Source organism: Daldinia vernicosa, assembly GCF_022497035.1.
Source record: "Daldinia vernicosa strain CBS 139.73 unplaced genomic scaffold F5Y00scaffold_3, whole genome shotgun sequence".
Taxonomy (NCBI): Eukaryota; Fungi; Ascomycota; class Sordariomycetes; order Xylariales; family Hypoxylaceae; genus Daldinia; species Daldinia vernicosa.
Window position 1 is genome coordinate 318,775 of NW_025953919.1, and position 11,964 is coordinate 330,738.

An 11,964-nucleotide genomic window follows, 5' to 3' on the forward strand; every position below is an offset into this window, starting at 1 on the left:
CTAGAGCGCACCGTCTGGTTACGCTCGTCAGAGCTGTGAACAGCCCAAACTCTAAGAACCGACCTCTCATATACTTAAACACGTAACCTCACCCGGTATTGAAAGCTACCGCTTACCTTCTTCATCCAAAGCAGATAATCTTAAAAAAAATGTCTTCGGATGAATCACTGTTGATAGCTGAGCTGTTCAACCTGTTTATCGAGCCCTCTCGCACGAACGAGGCGAACCGACCGGTGCTCGCGAGGAGCGTGGGCGAGTGGTTGGACGACCTGTTCGACTGCTGGTACGAATTATTGTTTGACGAAGACGAAGGGGAGGACGTCTCCGAGCCAATGAATGAAAGTACTATTCGGTACTGCAGCGCTGCGTGTAAGTCATTATCTCACAACCGATCTGACCAAAATATGATACTAACAGGACAACTGCGGCAGATATAGACGACGAGCACCTCCGTCAGGCGCAGGAGGAGGCCGCCGCATGCGACGCTTGGTTTTCTTCTCCGCCTCCAAGCCGATGGTTCTGCATCATGACAGGTTCCATCGTGCTCATCCTCCTCTACTACGCGCCCTACATAACCGATGCTATCCTCGTATCCGTCGCCATATTTTCATTCCTATTAGCCATCGCCTCGCCTCCTGTTATATTGTTAGTCATGCTATTCCTTCCGCTAAGGCGTTGGGGAAAGGCAAACGAACATGGTCAAAATAGGGGTAAGACATTGGCTGTATCTCTACGGTCTATTTCCTACAAGAGTCCAGATATCTTGAATGGTCAGATGGGCATTGTTAAGAGAAAGTAAACGGACACACAGGGTTCATACAATATGTAGCTTATTATGCGGATAGTAACTAATATAATTCTTCTAAATTCTATACGCCACTCCCGTAGACTGTATTAATCCCACAGTAACAGAAAGGCTTTTCTATCTTACCTTGGGTACATAACCTAATAGTAATACGGAATCTTCCTCAACCTCAAAGAATCCAAAGATAGGATCTCGATGGTATGTATACCCGCCATATTCATTCATCCCATCACCCAACTCAATTCAACACAGGCCGCCAGCCCTTCCGTCCAACGTGCCCAGCAACACCCTCATCCTTCAACACGTCGGCACCAGTCCGGCCCGTGACAACGCTTCTCTCAACCTCAGCACCGCGGACGTAAAACGGGAACGTAAGTCTACCTCTCGCGCGGTCGCCAACATCCTCCTCCCCTTTCCCAACATCTTCGGCCTCCCATACCACCCGCCCTGCTGCTCTCCGGCGCTTCTTTACAAACCCGCAAGCTTCCCTGTCGAGCGACAAGTACCACCGTCGCTGATGCACGCTGCCGATCGAATTCTCCGCCCCCGTATATGCGTTCGTGCGGCGTACCTGCTCATCTTCGAGCTCTCGAATCTCCAGCTCCATCGCTGAGACGACTTCTAGGTCTGCCTCCTCGGCGGGCGCGTTTACAATTCCCGATTCTTCGTTCTCTGCGGGCTCTTCTCCGCCTGAGTCCGAGTCCGAGGTTGTCTCTAGCTCGGCTGCCTTACCTTTTCCTTTGCCCCTGGTCGAGCCTCTACTTTGTGCTGAGGCTCCTCGCCTCCGCCGTCGCGTGGGCGTGCGTGTACCCTTAGCGCGACCAGCTACGTCCTCTTCCTTAGTGAGCCGCAAATTTAGCACGTAGTCACGCGGCAAGCGTGTACCGTTAAGGCGGATACGGATCTTCCTTGTCTGGAATGCCTGATGGAGTTTCTCCTGCTCCGTTGACTCGGGCGACTCCTCTTCCCCGTCGGATTGCGAGTTCCAGTTAGCTCGCTTACTATTCGCCCGCGGGGAGAGAATAGTGTACGTCCCCGTATCCCAGATGAGAAGAGAGCCGGTCGATATCGAAGCTGTCTCTATAAGATGATTCTACGAAGGATCCTAAAGTTAGTAGAAGAAACCAGAATAGAAATCCAAGTCAAGTTCAGGGGATCTTACCCATAGACAGTGGATTCTTGTCTCTGTAGCATTCCTATTCAAACGTTGGCTATTTGGATCACCTGGGAGCCCATACATGATAGCCCAGGACGCGCTACTTGTCTCGTTGATCTGCAACCGGAGATCGTAATGAGTACCCGCAATAGGATGATCATGCTGATGCACAATGAAATGCGCCCCTCGGGGATTACCCGAGTTTTGCTCATAGAGTTTCCGGTAGGCCCCGATAGATAATCTCGGTATATCCTCCGGGAAAGGCGACAGTATAGCTTTCGCCAGGAGCCCGCTGAAGTAACCAAGATAGTCCTCGATCTTAGCCTTGCCCGCCTCTACGGCCGAAGCACTTGGTTCCTCTTCCTTCGCCCCGGATCCGTGGTTCCCTATCTCATCAGAACTACTCTCTTCATCACTGTTGCCGGTTGGGCGGGAAAGATCGAAAGTCCATTCTAAATTCTTCTTCTTGATGAATGGATTGCCGACTAATTGGGGGCTAAGACCCCGCTTTGGTGGCATGTTGGCAGAATGTATTTGACAAAGCAACGAGAAATGACCATATCACAGAGACATTGCAAGAGGTAGCTAAATGGCTTAACTATCAGGCCACGGTACTCACTCTATTTCTTTATCCTCTTGTCCTTGAAGTCTTATGGGGGTGATGAGTTTAGAATAATGCTGTTTACTGGGATTGACAATAGCTTAACCTCGACTCCCTTACCAAATACATGTTTCGCTGTCTTGGTTCCTTAGATATTTGATCTGATTGATATATAGATAGTATCGGCGGCGACCCTAGCAATCGGTAAAATATTCAAGTGGTGGTAGACAGTACACAGTAATGGATACTAGGTGATGATTTATGAATCTAAAATGCACCGGAGGATAAATTGCGAGAGGATCAGCAAAGTCAAGTGACAGGTCAAAAAGAAAATGACGCGCTCTTATATATTAAGAGAGGTGACATCATAAAAAGAATCATGACAGCGGTGGGACTCGAACCCACGCGGATTGCTCCACTGCGAAGTTGGAATTCAGGTAAACCTGAACGCAGCGCCATAACCACTCGGCCACACTGCCTATGTTTTTAGAAAAAACTGGTTTGTAGAAACAGAACGTAATTTTTTTACTGCTGTGGTGTAATATATTCTGGCAGCGTTTTTGCCCGAAAACAGGCAAGTGGCGTACTGTAGTCTTCTATTCGCGCAATTCTATTGGCTGGATGTAACCCACTAATCAGGTATTGAGCTAAGTAAATTTTCCAATTTTCTAATCCGTATGGACATTATTGAAACTTCTATTTTAACCTAGAGATTTCACCTCTTTATCCATCGAAGGGCATTAGGACTATTCATTATACTATATATCCGATGATAGCATTTAAATATCGTTCCTCTCAACTAGACTCGGGGTTCTACGGCATCGTAACCTCGGGCGCGTCGACCGTAGTCAATGTAATATCATCATAATACAGCTTGTTTGTCGGACCACCCGAATTGCACTGTGAGCTGAACAAAATCGTTGCCGTGTCGCTAGTTGCGGTCCATGGATCAACGTAAGTAGTATATAGACCCCGATACTGATTCAGGTTCGGCCGTCGCGTTCGCACATTATTAATTAATACGTCCATGATGCACCCTGCGCCCGGGTCCATCTTGAGAGTATCTTCAAGTCAAATTAATTAGATATTACGTCTCGGAGCCGTATATAACGAGTCGTTTTACTTACATTGGAATGAGTATGCTTGGCCCGTCACGACCGACACAGTCTGCTGCAGGCGGATCTGCCAGAGGCCTGGTAGTCCTTGCGCGACGAATGATCGCGAGCCCGAGAATGGGTCCGTGTTCAGCGAGCCGCTGGCGGCCACGTCAAGCCTATATCCTGGAAAGGTCCATGTGATAGGATCCGCGGTCTCGAAGCCGGAGTTTACAATGGCCTTACGTTGAAATTAGTGATGATTCTCTGCGTTTGCATCTTGTAACTCACTTGAATGTTGGTAGGGGTAGGCTCTGTAGATGTAGTCGGCGATGTAGTTGAAGATACCTCTGGCGAGGAAGTACTCGATGTGGTGATGCTCGACGAAGTTTCAACACTGCTAATCGAGGAGGTAGTTGAGGGAATTGTTGAGGTCGCCTTAGTTGCCGATACACTTTCCGACGACGAGATTTCCTCGGAGCTTGTTGAGGAGGCAGTCTCAGTTGCTATTGTGCTCTCGGCTGATGAGATTACTGACGAACTCAATGAAGAACTTGCCGAGGGAATTGTGGACGAAGATTCGGTACTTGATGTAATTGAACTGTCGCTAGTCGTCAAAGATGTAGCTACGGAGTTCGTAGCGAAAGCAAAGGACGATGAAGTAGTGATCGAGACTGCATACGTGCTCGACAGCACCGAACTATACGAAGAAGTCGTTGAGGCTAGCTTACTATTCGACGTTCTCGGCTTGCATCTGCTCGCATTAGCCACCTCATAAAAGGTCGACAAGATTGCGGCCGAGACTATGTGTTTAAACAGCATGATTAAATAGGAGGCTTATGTTACGAAGAAGTGGCAGGTTAAAACGAACGACAGAAGCTTGCCTTTCTCACTTCTAAACGAGGGCCCTGAGTATAAACTAATTTTCAACAAGCATTGCGGCTCTACTCGGATAATATATAAATCATGTACAACGTTCCTCTCTGGTCTCGAACTCGATAGCCGAAATTAAGTGGCGCAATTGGCGCCGGCGGCCTAGAGGCCCTACTGCTGATCTTGAAGCTCAGCTGAAGAACTATAGACGACTACGTTACTAGCGGCCCGAGCTAAATTCCTCTTCCCACGTTTGACTAACTTGAATATCGCTAACTTAGGAGAATAAGGAGCTATTCTAGAGGCTAACACTGCATTTTTGCTCTATTCGTCCGGTTTGAGCAATACTAGCTCGCCTTATACCCCTGGCTAATAGTATTGACTATCTTTCGGGCGGTGTCCGTTAGGACGAGTCGGGTATTTCCATAGGGTCTAGATTATTCGTTGCTACAAATACATATTGTATCCAACGCATCTTATAAAGATACAGGCTTTATGCTTCCTTTATATGAGATGCAGAATTTTAGTACAAGGTAGTAAACTACACTCTAATATGGGACTTGATATATTGTAGACCCGTAACAAAAAATAGATAAGGAGAAGAATGATAATAGTTGTAGAAATAAATAACACTCCTAGAATAACCAGCTTAGAGTGGCCAAGTCAAGCCCACCGTACCAAATCGAATACAACTCTAAGCATAGACAAATTGAAGTTTTGATGTTCAAAATCTTAAGTTGTTCAAAGGTATAGTTAATATAATTCAGTATAAGCAAAATTAACTATCAGTCCGCCCCTTTGTCAATTTAATATGCCTCAGAAGTGAAAATTGCCCACGGAGCAATGCTCATATGCCAAATTCCCAGGTGGATATCTCAAAACCGGGGTATAATATGCACAAGAATGTTATAGAAGCCAATAACAGGCTCCGCCTTTCCGCCGCCATCCTAAAATTTATAAACCTATTTTCACCAAGCTCAAAACCGGCCGTGTCAAACTTCCATAAGTCTCCAAAATTCCCTAAACGCCACGCCGAAGTCCCAAGCTTATGCGATGGCTTTTGTTGTTCTCCTAGTAGAATGTAGCGTTGAATCGTTCGTTGGAGGAGCAGATGACAGGGTTGCCATGGTAGTCGTCGAGGTACGCCTTCTCGTAGCCGAGCTTGCTGGCGAGGTAGTCCCTCACGGGCTCGACGACAGCAGAAAGCAGGCCCTCGGTGGCCTGGATAACTTTCGATCCGTCACTCCCGGTCTCGAAGATATCTTCGGGGGCATCCGCTAATACGGTCAAGTCGTCGAAGCCGGTAGTCACATTGGTTCCATCGTTGGCGGCAAGAGTCACAGGACCGTCGCAACCTCGAATCAGTGATATATCGCCATAGCCCTTGCCAGTACCGTCTAGTCCGATCTCGAGCCAAGTGCCTAGTGTATGTGGCTGTCCGTCTAAGTTGACTTCGGACCCACGCACGATGCGGCCTTGGAATAGTGATGGTAACGCTACAAATTTGGTCTCCCCGGCGGTGACATTTACATACTTGAGCGGTATGCTGTCGCAGCTGTTCTCATACACGAAGAAGCTGCGAGTTCCGTTACCCCTGTTGCTTAGTTGAATCCCGGCGCCCCCTTGGTCGCCGTCGTTGGTGGCGTCGGACGCTTGCGTCGCGCAGGTTACCCGGCGGGTTAAGCCGCCTGAGATATGGCTACTGCGTATAATGCCGGATGGCAAGGCTACCGCAGTGGATAGAAGAAGGTTGGTGAGTGTAAAGAGTGACCTCAACATACTTCTAACTGTTGGTATAGAATATTTAAAAATAGAAAAGAGTGTGTGGTATAATGTATGGTTAAAGAAAAAGACTGATTCAAGTGTATAGACCTAAATGAAGGAGTGGACTAGTAAGAACTGGATAGAAAAAGACAACATATCGACTATTGACGAGGAGGCGATAACCCCCTTTAAGTACACTCACATCAGCCACCCCCCAGATCCCTTTGACTCCACGCCATCATCTAACATAATAGGATTCTTACAGCATCAGGTGTTCCACCGCGGCGTCTAGGCGTAAGTAGGCGCTAGAAACTAATTATGAGCTCGCTATCAGAGGCGAAGCCACGTAAGCTGATTGGTGGTCAAATGGGACCCATAAAGAAATCGAACCGGAAACGACGCGTAATGAGTCCCCATATTGGCCTCGTCAATGCCGTGGAAGCGTCCGGCCCTGAAAACGTGCCTCTAGAAAGGGGAGGAAAAAAAAAAACACCAATCTAGTTTTTCTGGGTCCCCGGTTTATTCAAGAAAGCTTGTTTTAATCTCGCTTTTATCTGGAGGGATGTGGTGATATTGGGGTCCAGGGATCTAGGGTGGATCGAAAGAAGGGGCCGCCGTCTTACAACCGTAGCTTAGAATGCACTCGATCGCGTTCCGCCGTAGTACCGCTCCGTTATTGGCTTGTCGCTCCGATTATTCTGGCTAATATTGCCTCAAAGGAAGCGTCGTCAGCAAAGCGGCAGTGGCTTAGTAAAGAGCCACGAGCTTTGTTGATAGGAACAGGTTAGCTTCTGAAACGACTATGGCTTGCATGGGCCCAATGGCCGCTGTCAAAGGGTTTTCGCGGATCTTCAGGGACCTTGCATGTTGTCAGAATCTACAGGAGTATATTATTGGACCAAACATCCGACTAGCTGGACTCGAAGCACATGCTTGATGGATCCATTGTCTTTCGAGAAGGTTATGAGTGGTCTGTGCACCCATCATCATGATGAAATCGGAAACAATGGAATCTATCTGGAATTCGGGGCTGCTTTGTGGTTACCAAAATCTCTGCAGAAGTAAACAAATTAGGTCTGGAGAATATATTTCTAACTAATTACATGCCTCGAAACTGTTTGCTACAGTTTTATCTAGTTCGTTTATCACCTATTCCATACTGTGAATATACGTGAGACATTTGGCTTGTATCCTCCCTCCCGTGTCCATTGTTACCAATAGAATAAAAGAATCAACGACTAAAGGTTATACGTTGCATGATAGGCTTGCATACATACAATGGGGTTCCCGTTAAAAGATCCCAATAGGCTTTGTTTTGCTAATCTATACTCGCGGGCTCGGGCCGTCCTTCTACGCCGCGGAGAACCAATTGCCTAGTCCCACGTCCATCCTACTTAATCTTGTGTAAAGACATAATTTGGAAGTATGCCGTCGTCATGCCGTCGTCGATAGTGTCAAGCTTGTGGGGAAGGACTACTAGTAATTGGTGCAACCATAGAGAAGGAAAAGAAGCCGAAGAAGGGGGGGTGAAGGGATGAAGGGGTAAAGGGGTAAAGGGGTAAATATACCTAAAGTATATCTTTGCTGTAAAGTACACTCGCAGTGCTAGTACTACACGCTACTCTATGCCGCGTACTAGCGATTGGTCAAGGTCCTTTCAAAGAGTCCAAGTTTTCGAAGGATAATGTCGCCACTCTCGTCTTCCTCCTTGATCGATCCTATTTCTAGCTGAATATGAGCAGTCTCGTCTTCGACAGTACCTTCTGTCAAATTATAACAATATATCGAGTCTCTTCGATAAGCACCCTTACGACGTCACCGCGGACTTCCTCGTAGGCCTCGTTGTAGTTGGCGAGAACCGATATCGGTGCTGGCCGTGGAATCAATATCCATCCTCCTCTGAATCTGGAAGACCTTCTATTGGGTTTCATGTTAGTTGATGTATATAGTATCGATGTACATGTATCGGTTAGTATTGCGGCTTCCGAAATATCTAAGCGTCGAGTTAAGATTGTTCTGTATTGTCATTTCTTGCTCGTTATAAATGTAGGTAAGTTCTTTATAAGCCTATCCTTTCCCCATGAATATGAAAGAGCTTCATATGAGATGGGTGTATTTTAGTTAATAATAACACGGTCGTCTAAATCTACACTCTACCTGATCAACGCAAGCCAAATCCGCCATTCGTATATTTTATGATGGACTTGTATCTTAGAAACTTCGGTTAACGTTATCGTAAATATAACTTTGTAAGGGATGCGCCAGGCACCAGTTAGTTCAGTTGCCAAGTTAGGAACAAACATATAAGTATACTTTATCATATCTGCTATTGAGTTAGACACGAAGGGTTGGTACCAACCGACTCCTAGTGACGATTAATAACCATACATCCGCTCAACTGACTGTCTCACTGTACTGAATAATTAACAAGCACATCGAGCACAAAGAAAAAAAAAAAAAAAAAAAAAAGCTGGCGATCTTGCTATACATGAGATACCCCTTACTTAGGCCCTTGATATTTTTAGTTTAGGGAGGACCCCTAAACACACCTGCTAATAACTTACAGCGTCTATCCTAGATGTGTATTAGGTTAAGTACCTACCTAAGGCGGCTTACACTTCTCAATAAACATGATTCCAATATCCATTCGGAAAAAGATAGTTCAAAATTGATGATGCTGCCTAAATGTAATTGACGTTTCGTCGTGATTCATTTTCATTCTACACATGAAACTCATTTTCCCATTCCCAAACCCAGCCTCAAAAAGCACATAACCAGTAAAAAATTTCCCAATCGCGCCGCCGCCGTCATTCGCATGACTTAATCCACCGTAATATCCGAACCTTACTTAATCAATTGTACCGTAGCTTCTCCTGCCCCTTGCCGAGGGCCTCCTCGAAGGACCGTGCCATAGCTTCGGCCTACGAACCGGGAAAATGCGAACCTCTGGTAAGAGCCTTCTCCTAGTGTCCGAGAGGAGTGGCTGACCTTCTTCGACGTCTCCAGCTCTTGGAAACCTGCTACGTCCTTTGCCTTTCGCCAAGGGGCCAGGTCGTGCGACGCAGCCGTAAAGGAGGTAGACGAGTAGGATTAAACCGAGCGTTCCCATGCCTATATACGACATCGGAATGCCACCGAGGCCATATAGAGTGTCGAAGATGGCGGCTGTAGACAGTACAGCTGCAACGACAGCGATGATCCGGTAGGCATACTGCATTTGCCCCTCTCGTGTAACCCTCTCTTCTACAATCATTCCGGCGAGGAAGAAAGCGAAGAGTAACAAGGGCTGATAAATAACGTACCAGAAAATGGTCCGCCAGAGTACCTCAGAAGTCGACGGGTATTCAGGCACCCTTGGCAAGACTAACAAGAGGACAAGGTATAGCAGGTTTGAGAAGCCTACAAGCGGCAGTGCGATAATAAACCGAGGCGACAGCAATGCCTTGTACTTGCCTACATCATACGCTCTCCTAGCCGGGCCGGTCCCGCCGTTCTGCGAATTGCTAGTTTGTTCATGCCGTTGGGTTGTTTTTGCTATATTTGGCTGTTCCTGTCCATCCAACTCGCTGATTCCTTCGTCACGGGGTGATCTAGGCCGGTCGCTATGCCGTTCAATGTCATTGTCTGGAAGTTCCTCAGGCTGTGATCTTTTAGTGAAGCTCGGCAGCCATCTCATGTCTCGGAAAGTAGAACGCCTAGAGAACGGATTCCTCAATTTCAGTCCCCTAAGACTACCCAACAAGCAGCTTGCCAGCGACCCAAGAGGCGCTACAAAGAAAGCAAGCGCGACGATCTGACCGAAATCCCAATGGTGAACATAGGCTTCAAAGCTCCCGCCAAGGCGCAATATGTCGACAAAACGAATAGTAATCCATGTGAACATGGCCGCAGTGAAAAGGATTTCGGTCAAGACGGAATTCAGGAAGTCGGCATAGATCCGCAGAACCAACCAGAACGCCAAGACGGGTCGGACTATGAGCAACATGTGGCGTTGCTCGCAACGGATGCAAGTTATGATGCTGTCTCCATCCCCGAAAAACGACTGCTGCATTTCGCCGCGATAGTGATCGCGCCACTTGAAGATAACACTGCTGGGTCTCTCGTAGAGCTTCAGTAATCCGATGATAACAATACCGAGAACGACAACGATGCCTATGAGTGTAACGGCGGATCGAAACTGCGGCGTGTCGGCTTTGGCGCCAAATCCGGGGATATAACAAAGTACGTTTGTTGCCAGGAGTATCCGGCGCTGCGTCTCTTCGTTATGCTCATTGACAAGCCTCTCCTTCAGCTGGTAAATCGGCACCATTGAAAAGCTAAGCATCGCAATAAGGCAGATTAGGAGAATCATCCGTAGCCATCGCTCTCCCGGGTCCCTCTTGAGGAAATAGGCGCGCAAATATGAAGTAGTTGCTAGATTCGCTACGACCGAATACCAGCTGTTTGGTTCATGTGGTTAGAGGCACGTATTTTTGAAAAGTCGTGGGCCAATCGTCGCCGATGCTACTTACACTAATCCCACAATGAGCCACCATTGATACATTGACAAGCCATGCTCTGCTAGGGATAAGTAGCCGTACGCGAGCACTGCAAATCCAATCGCAAGCTGGACATCGCCGACGGCCTTGACATACTACGCAGCCATATTAGCAGCTGAATACATTGAGGTCCCAGGTTGTCAACTTTACTTGATCAAAAGCCGCTGGCCACCTTCGTTCTTCTTGCTGAGGCGTTTCTAATCGATCGAATTTGATACCTAAATACTTCAGAGGCTTCCGGAGCCCGGCTAACAACGCAACATCGATCGGGTTCGTAGCAGATGAATGCTGTACGTCCTCGCTCTTGCGGAGATAGAAAAATAGGTACTGGATCACTAAACATACGACGGCGATACATGCGGACCCGGCACAAGCGATCAGGGTCTGGTTCAACAGTGAGCATTCCCCCGTTACATGTGAATAGGTGGGTTGAGTAAACAAATCCAACGTACCCCCAAGCCAACGACATCGGGATCCTGCCCGGCCGGAAGCCGGGCTTCATCGCACCGCTCCCGCATAGAGTATAGGGAAATTCACTGGCCGAAACGACGACATGGGAGAGAACAAGAGAGAACAGGGAAAGGCGAAAGTCGGTCTGTTAAAAGAAGAATGTGTCAAAAAATTAGATGGCCTTGACGTCCTTCACAAAAATGTCCGCCACTAGACTCTGACCGCCTTGGGCAGGGGTGCCAAGCTTTGGATAATTATGGTATCTAGTGATAAAGCCGCGATCCGATACGCTGGGGTCGACTGGGGTCGAGTAGCATCCGCGAGGCGATCCATTGGTTATTGGCGGGCGAGTTGCAACGTCACAAACCACCGGTCCTCTCCTTGCGGTCCTTGCCTTGTGGTCCTTGCGGCCCAACAGTTCCCCCCCATGTACATACCATCTCAAGCAGCCACTTCACTAAATCAAAAGACCGACATAGTGGTCGACGTGGACCTCTTGAATCCCCGAAACCATCGGATCGAAGGATCGTATCCCACAATGGAATGCTCCATTGAACTATCACCTGGTAGAGCTTGTTTTTGCCGCCCCCTGTCAAACTCCCCGTCGGTACGGATCATCGGACATATGATGATAACATCGGGTGTCTGTGTAATCCATGTTGCCTTTCCATAGCGCATTAAAA

At 47.6% G+C, this 11,964-nt stretch overlaps 5 protein-coding genes and 1 non-coding gene across 6 annotated transcripts; 1 reads left to right on the plus strand and 5 right to left on the minus strand.

The window, feature by feature from the left end:
- Positions 1-34: 34 nt before the first annotated feature.
- On the plus strand, positions 35-812 carry F5Y00DRAFT_224606 (uncharacterized protein). The gene is made up of 2 exons (XM_048006025.1): positions 35-369; positions 432-812. Exons 1-2 carry the CDS (start codon positions 150-152, stop codon positions 797-799), a joined length of 588 nt encoding a protein of 195 aa, XP_047869321.1. The 5' UTR covers positions 35-149; the 3' UTR covers positions 800-812.
- A 26-nt stretch (positions 813-838) lies between these two features.
- On the minus strand, positions 839-2,978 carry F5Y00DRAFT_100934 (DNA polymerase ligase-domain-containing protein). Its single transcript, XM_048003776.1, has 2 exons — positions 1,968-2,978; positions 839-1,898 (listed from the first exon to the last, which is right to left on the minus strand). The coding sequence occupies exons 1-2, from the start codon at positions 2,478-2,480 to the stop codon at positions 1,044-1,046; spliced, it is 1,368 nt and encodes a 455-aa protein (XP_047869322.1). The 5' UTR covers positions 2,481-2,978; the 3' UTR covers positions 839-1,043.
- F5Y00DRAFT_t10 lies at positions 2,943-3,041 on the minus strand. The gene has a single exon. It is a non-coding gene; the product is annotated as a tRNA-Leu (tRNA).
- Positions 3,042-3,282: 241 nt separating this feature from the next.
- Positions 3,283-3,935, minus strand: F5Y00DRAFT_270578 (uncharacterized protein; the record flags this gene model as incomplete). Its single annotated transcript, XM_048012634.1, has 3 exons — positions 3,283-3,626; positions 3,690-3,835; positions 3,892-3,935. 3 exons carry the CDS (start codon positions 3,933-3,935, stop codon positions 3,376-3,378), a joined length of 441 nt encoding a protein of 146 aa, XP_047869323.1. The 3' UTR covers positions 3,283-3,375.
- Positions 3,936-5,248: 1,313 nt separating this feature from the next.
- Positions 5,249-6,459, minus strand: F5Y00DRAFT_100941 (uncharacterized protein). The gene has a single exon (XM_048003778.1). The coding sequence runs from the start codon at positions 6,306-6,308 to the stop codon at positions 5,601-5,603; it is 708 nt and encodes a 235-aa protein (XP_047869324.1). The 5' UTR covers positions 6,309-6,459; the 3' UTR covers positions 5,249-5,600.
- Positions 6,460-9,141: 2,682 nt separating this feature from the next.
- F5Y00DRAFT_250679 (uncharacterized protein) lies at positions 9,142-11,349 on the minus strand (the record flags this gene model as incomplete). The annotated part of the gene is made up of 4 exons (XM_048009756.1): positions 9,142-10,732; positions 10,805-10,926; positions 10,982-11,215; positions 11,284-11,349. The coding sequence occupies 4 exons, from the start codon at positions 11,347-11,349 to the stop codon at positions 9,142-9,144; spliced, it is 2,013 nt and encodes a 670-aa protein (XP_047869325.1).
- Positions 11,350-11,964: the final 615 nt, after the last annotated feature.

Bases quoted from the DNA above. Each gene is read 5' to 3' on its own strand.
- F5Y00DRAFT_224606 (XM_048006025.1), top strand. From the start codon at position 150: ATGTCTTCGGATGAATCACTGTTGATAGCTGAGCTGTTCAACCTGTTT. The intron at 370-431 runs GTAAGTCATTAT...CAACTGCGGCAG, and splicing joins TCGGTACTGCAGCGCTGCGT to ATATAGACGACGAGCACCTC.
- F5Y00DRAFT_100934 (XM_048003776.1), bottom strand. From the start codon at position 2,480: ATGCCACCAAAGCGGGGTCTTAGCCCCCAATTAGTCGGCAATCCATTC. The intron at 1,899-1,967 runs GTAAGATCCCCT...GATCCTTCGTAG, and splicing joins CAAGAATCCACTGTCTATGG to AATCATCTTATAGAGACAGC.
- F5Y00DRAFT_100941 (XM_048003778.1), bottom strand. From the start codon at position 6,308: ATGTTGAGGTCACTCTTTACACTCACCAACCTTCTTCTATCCACTGCG.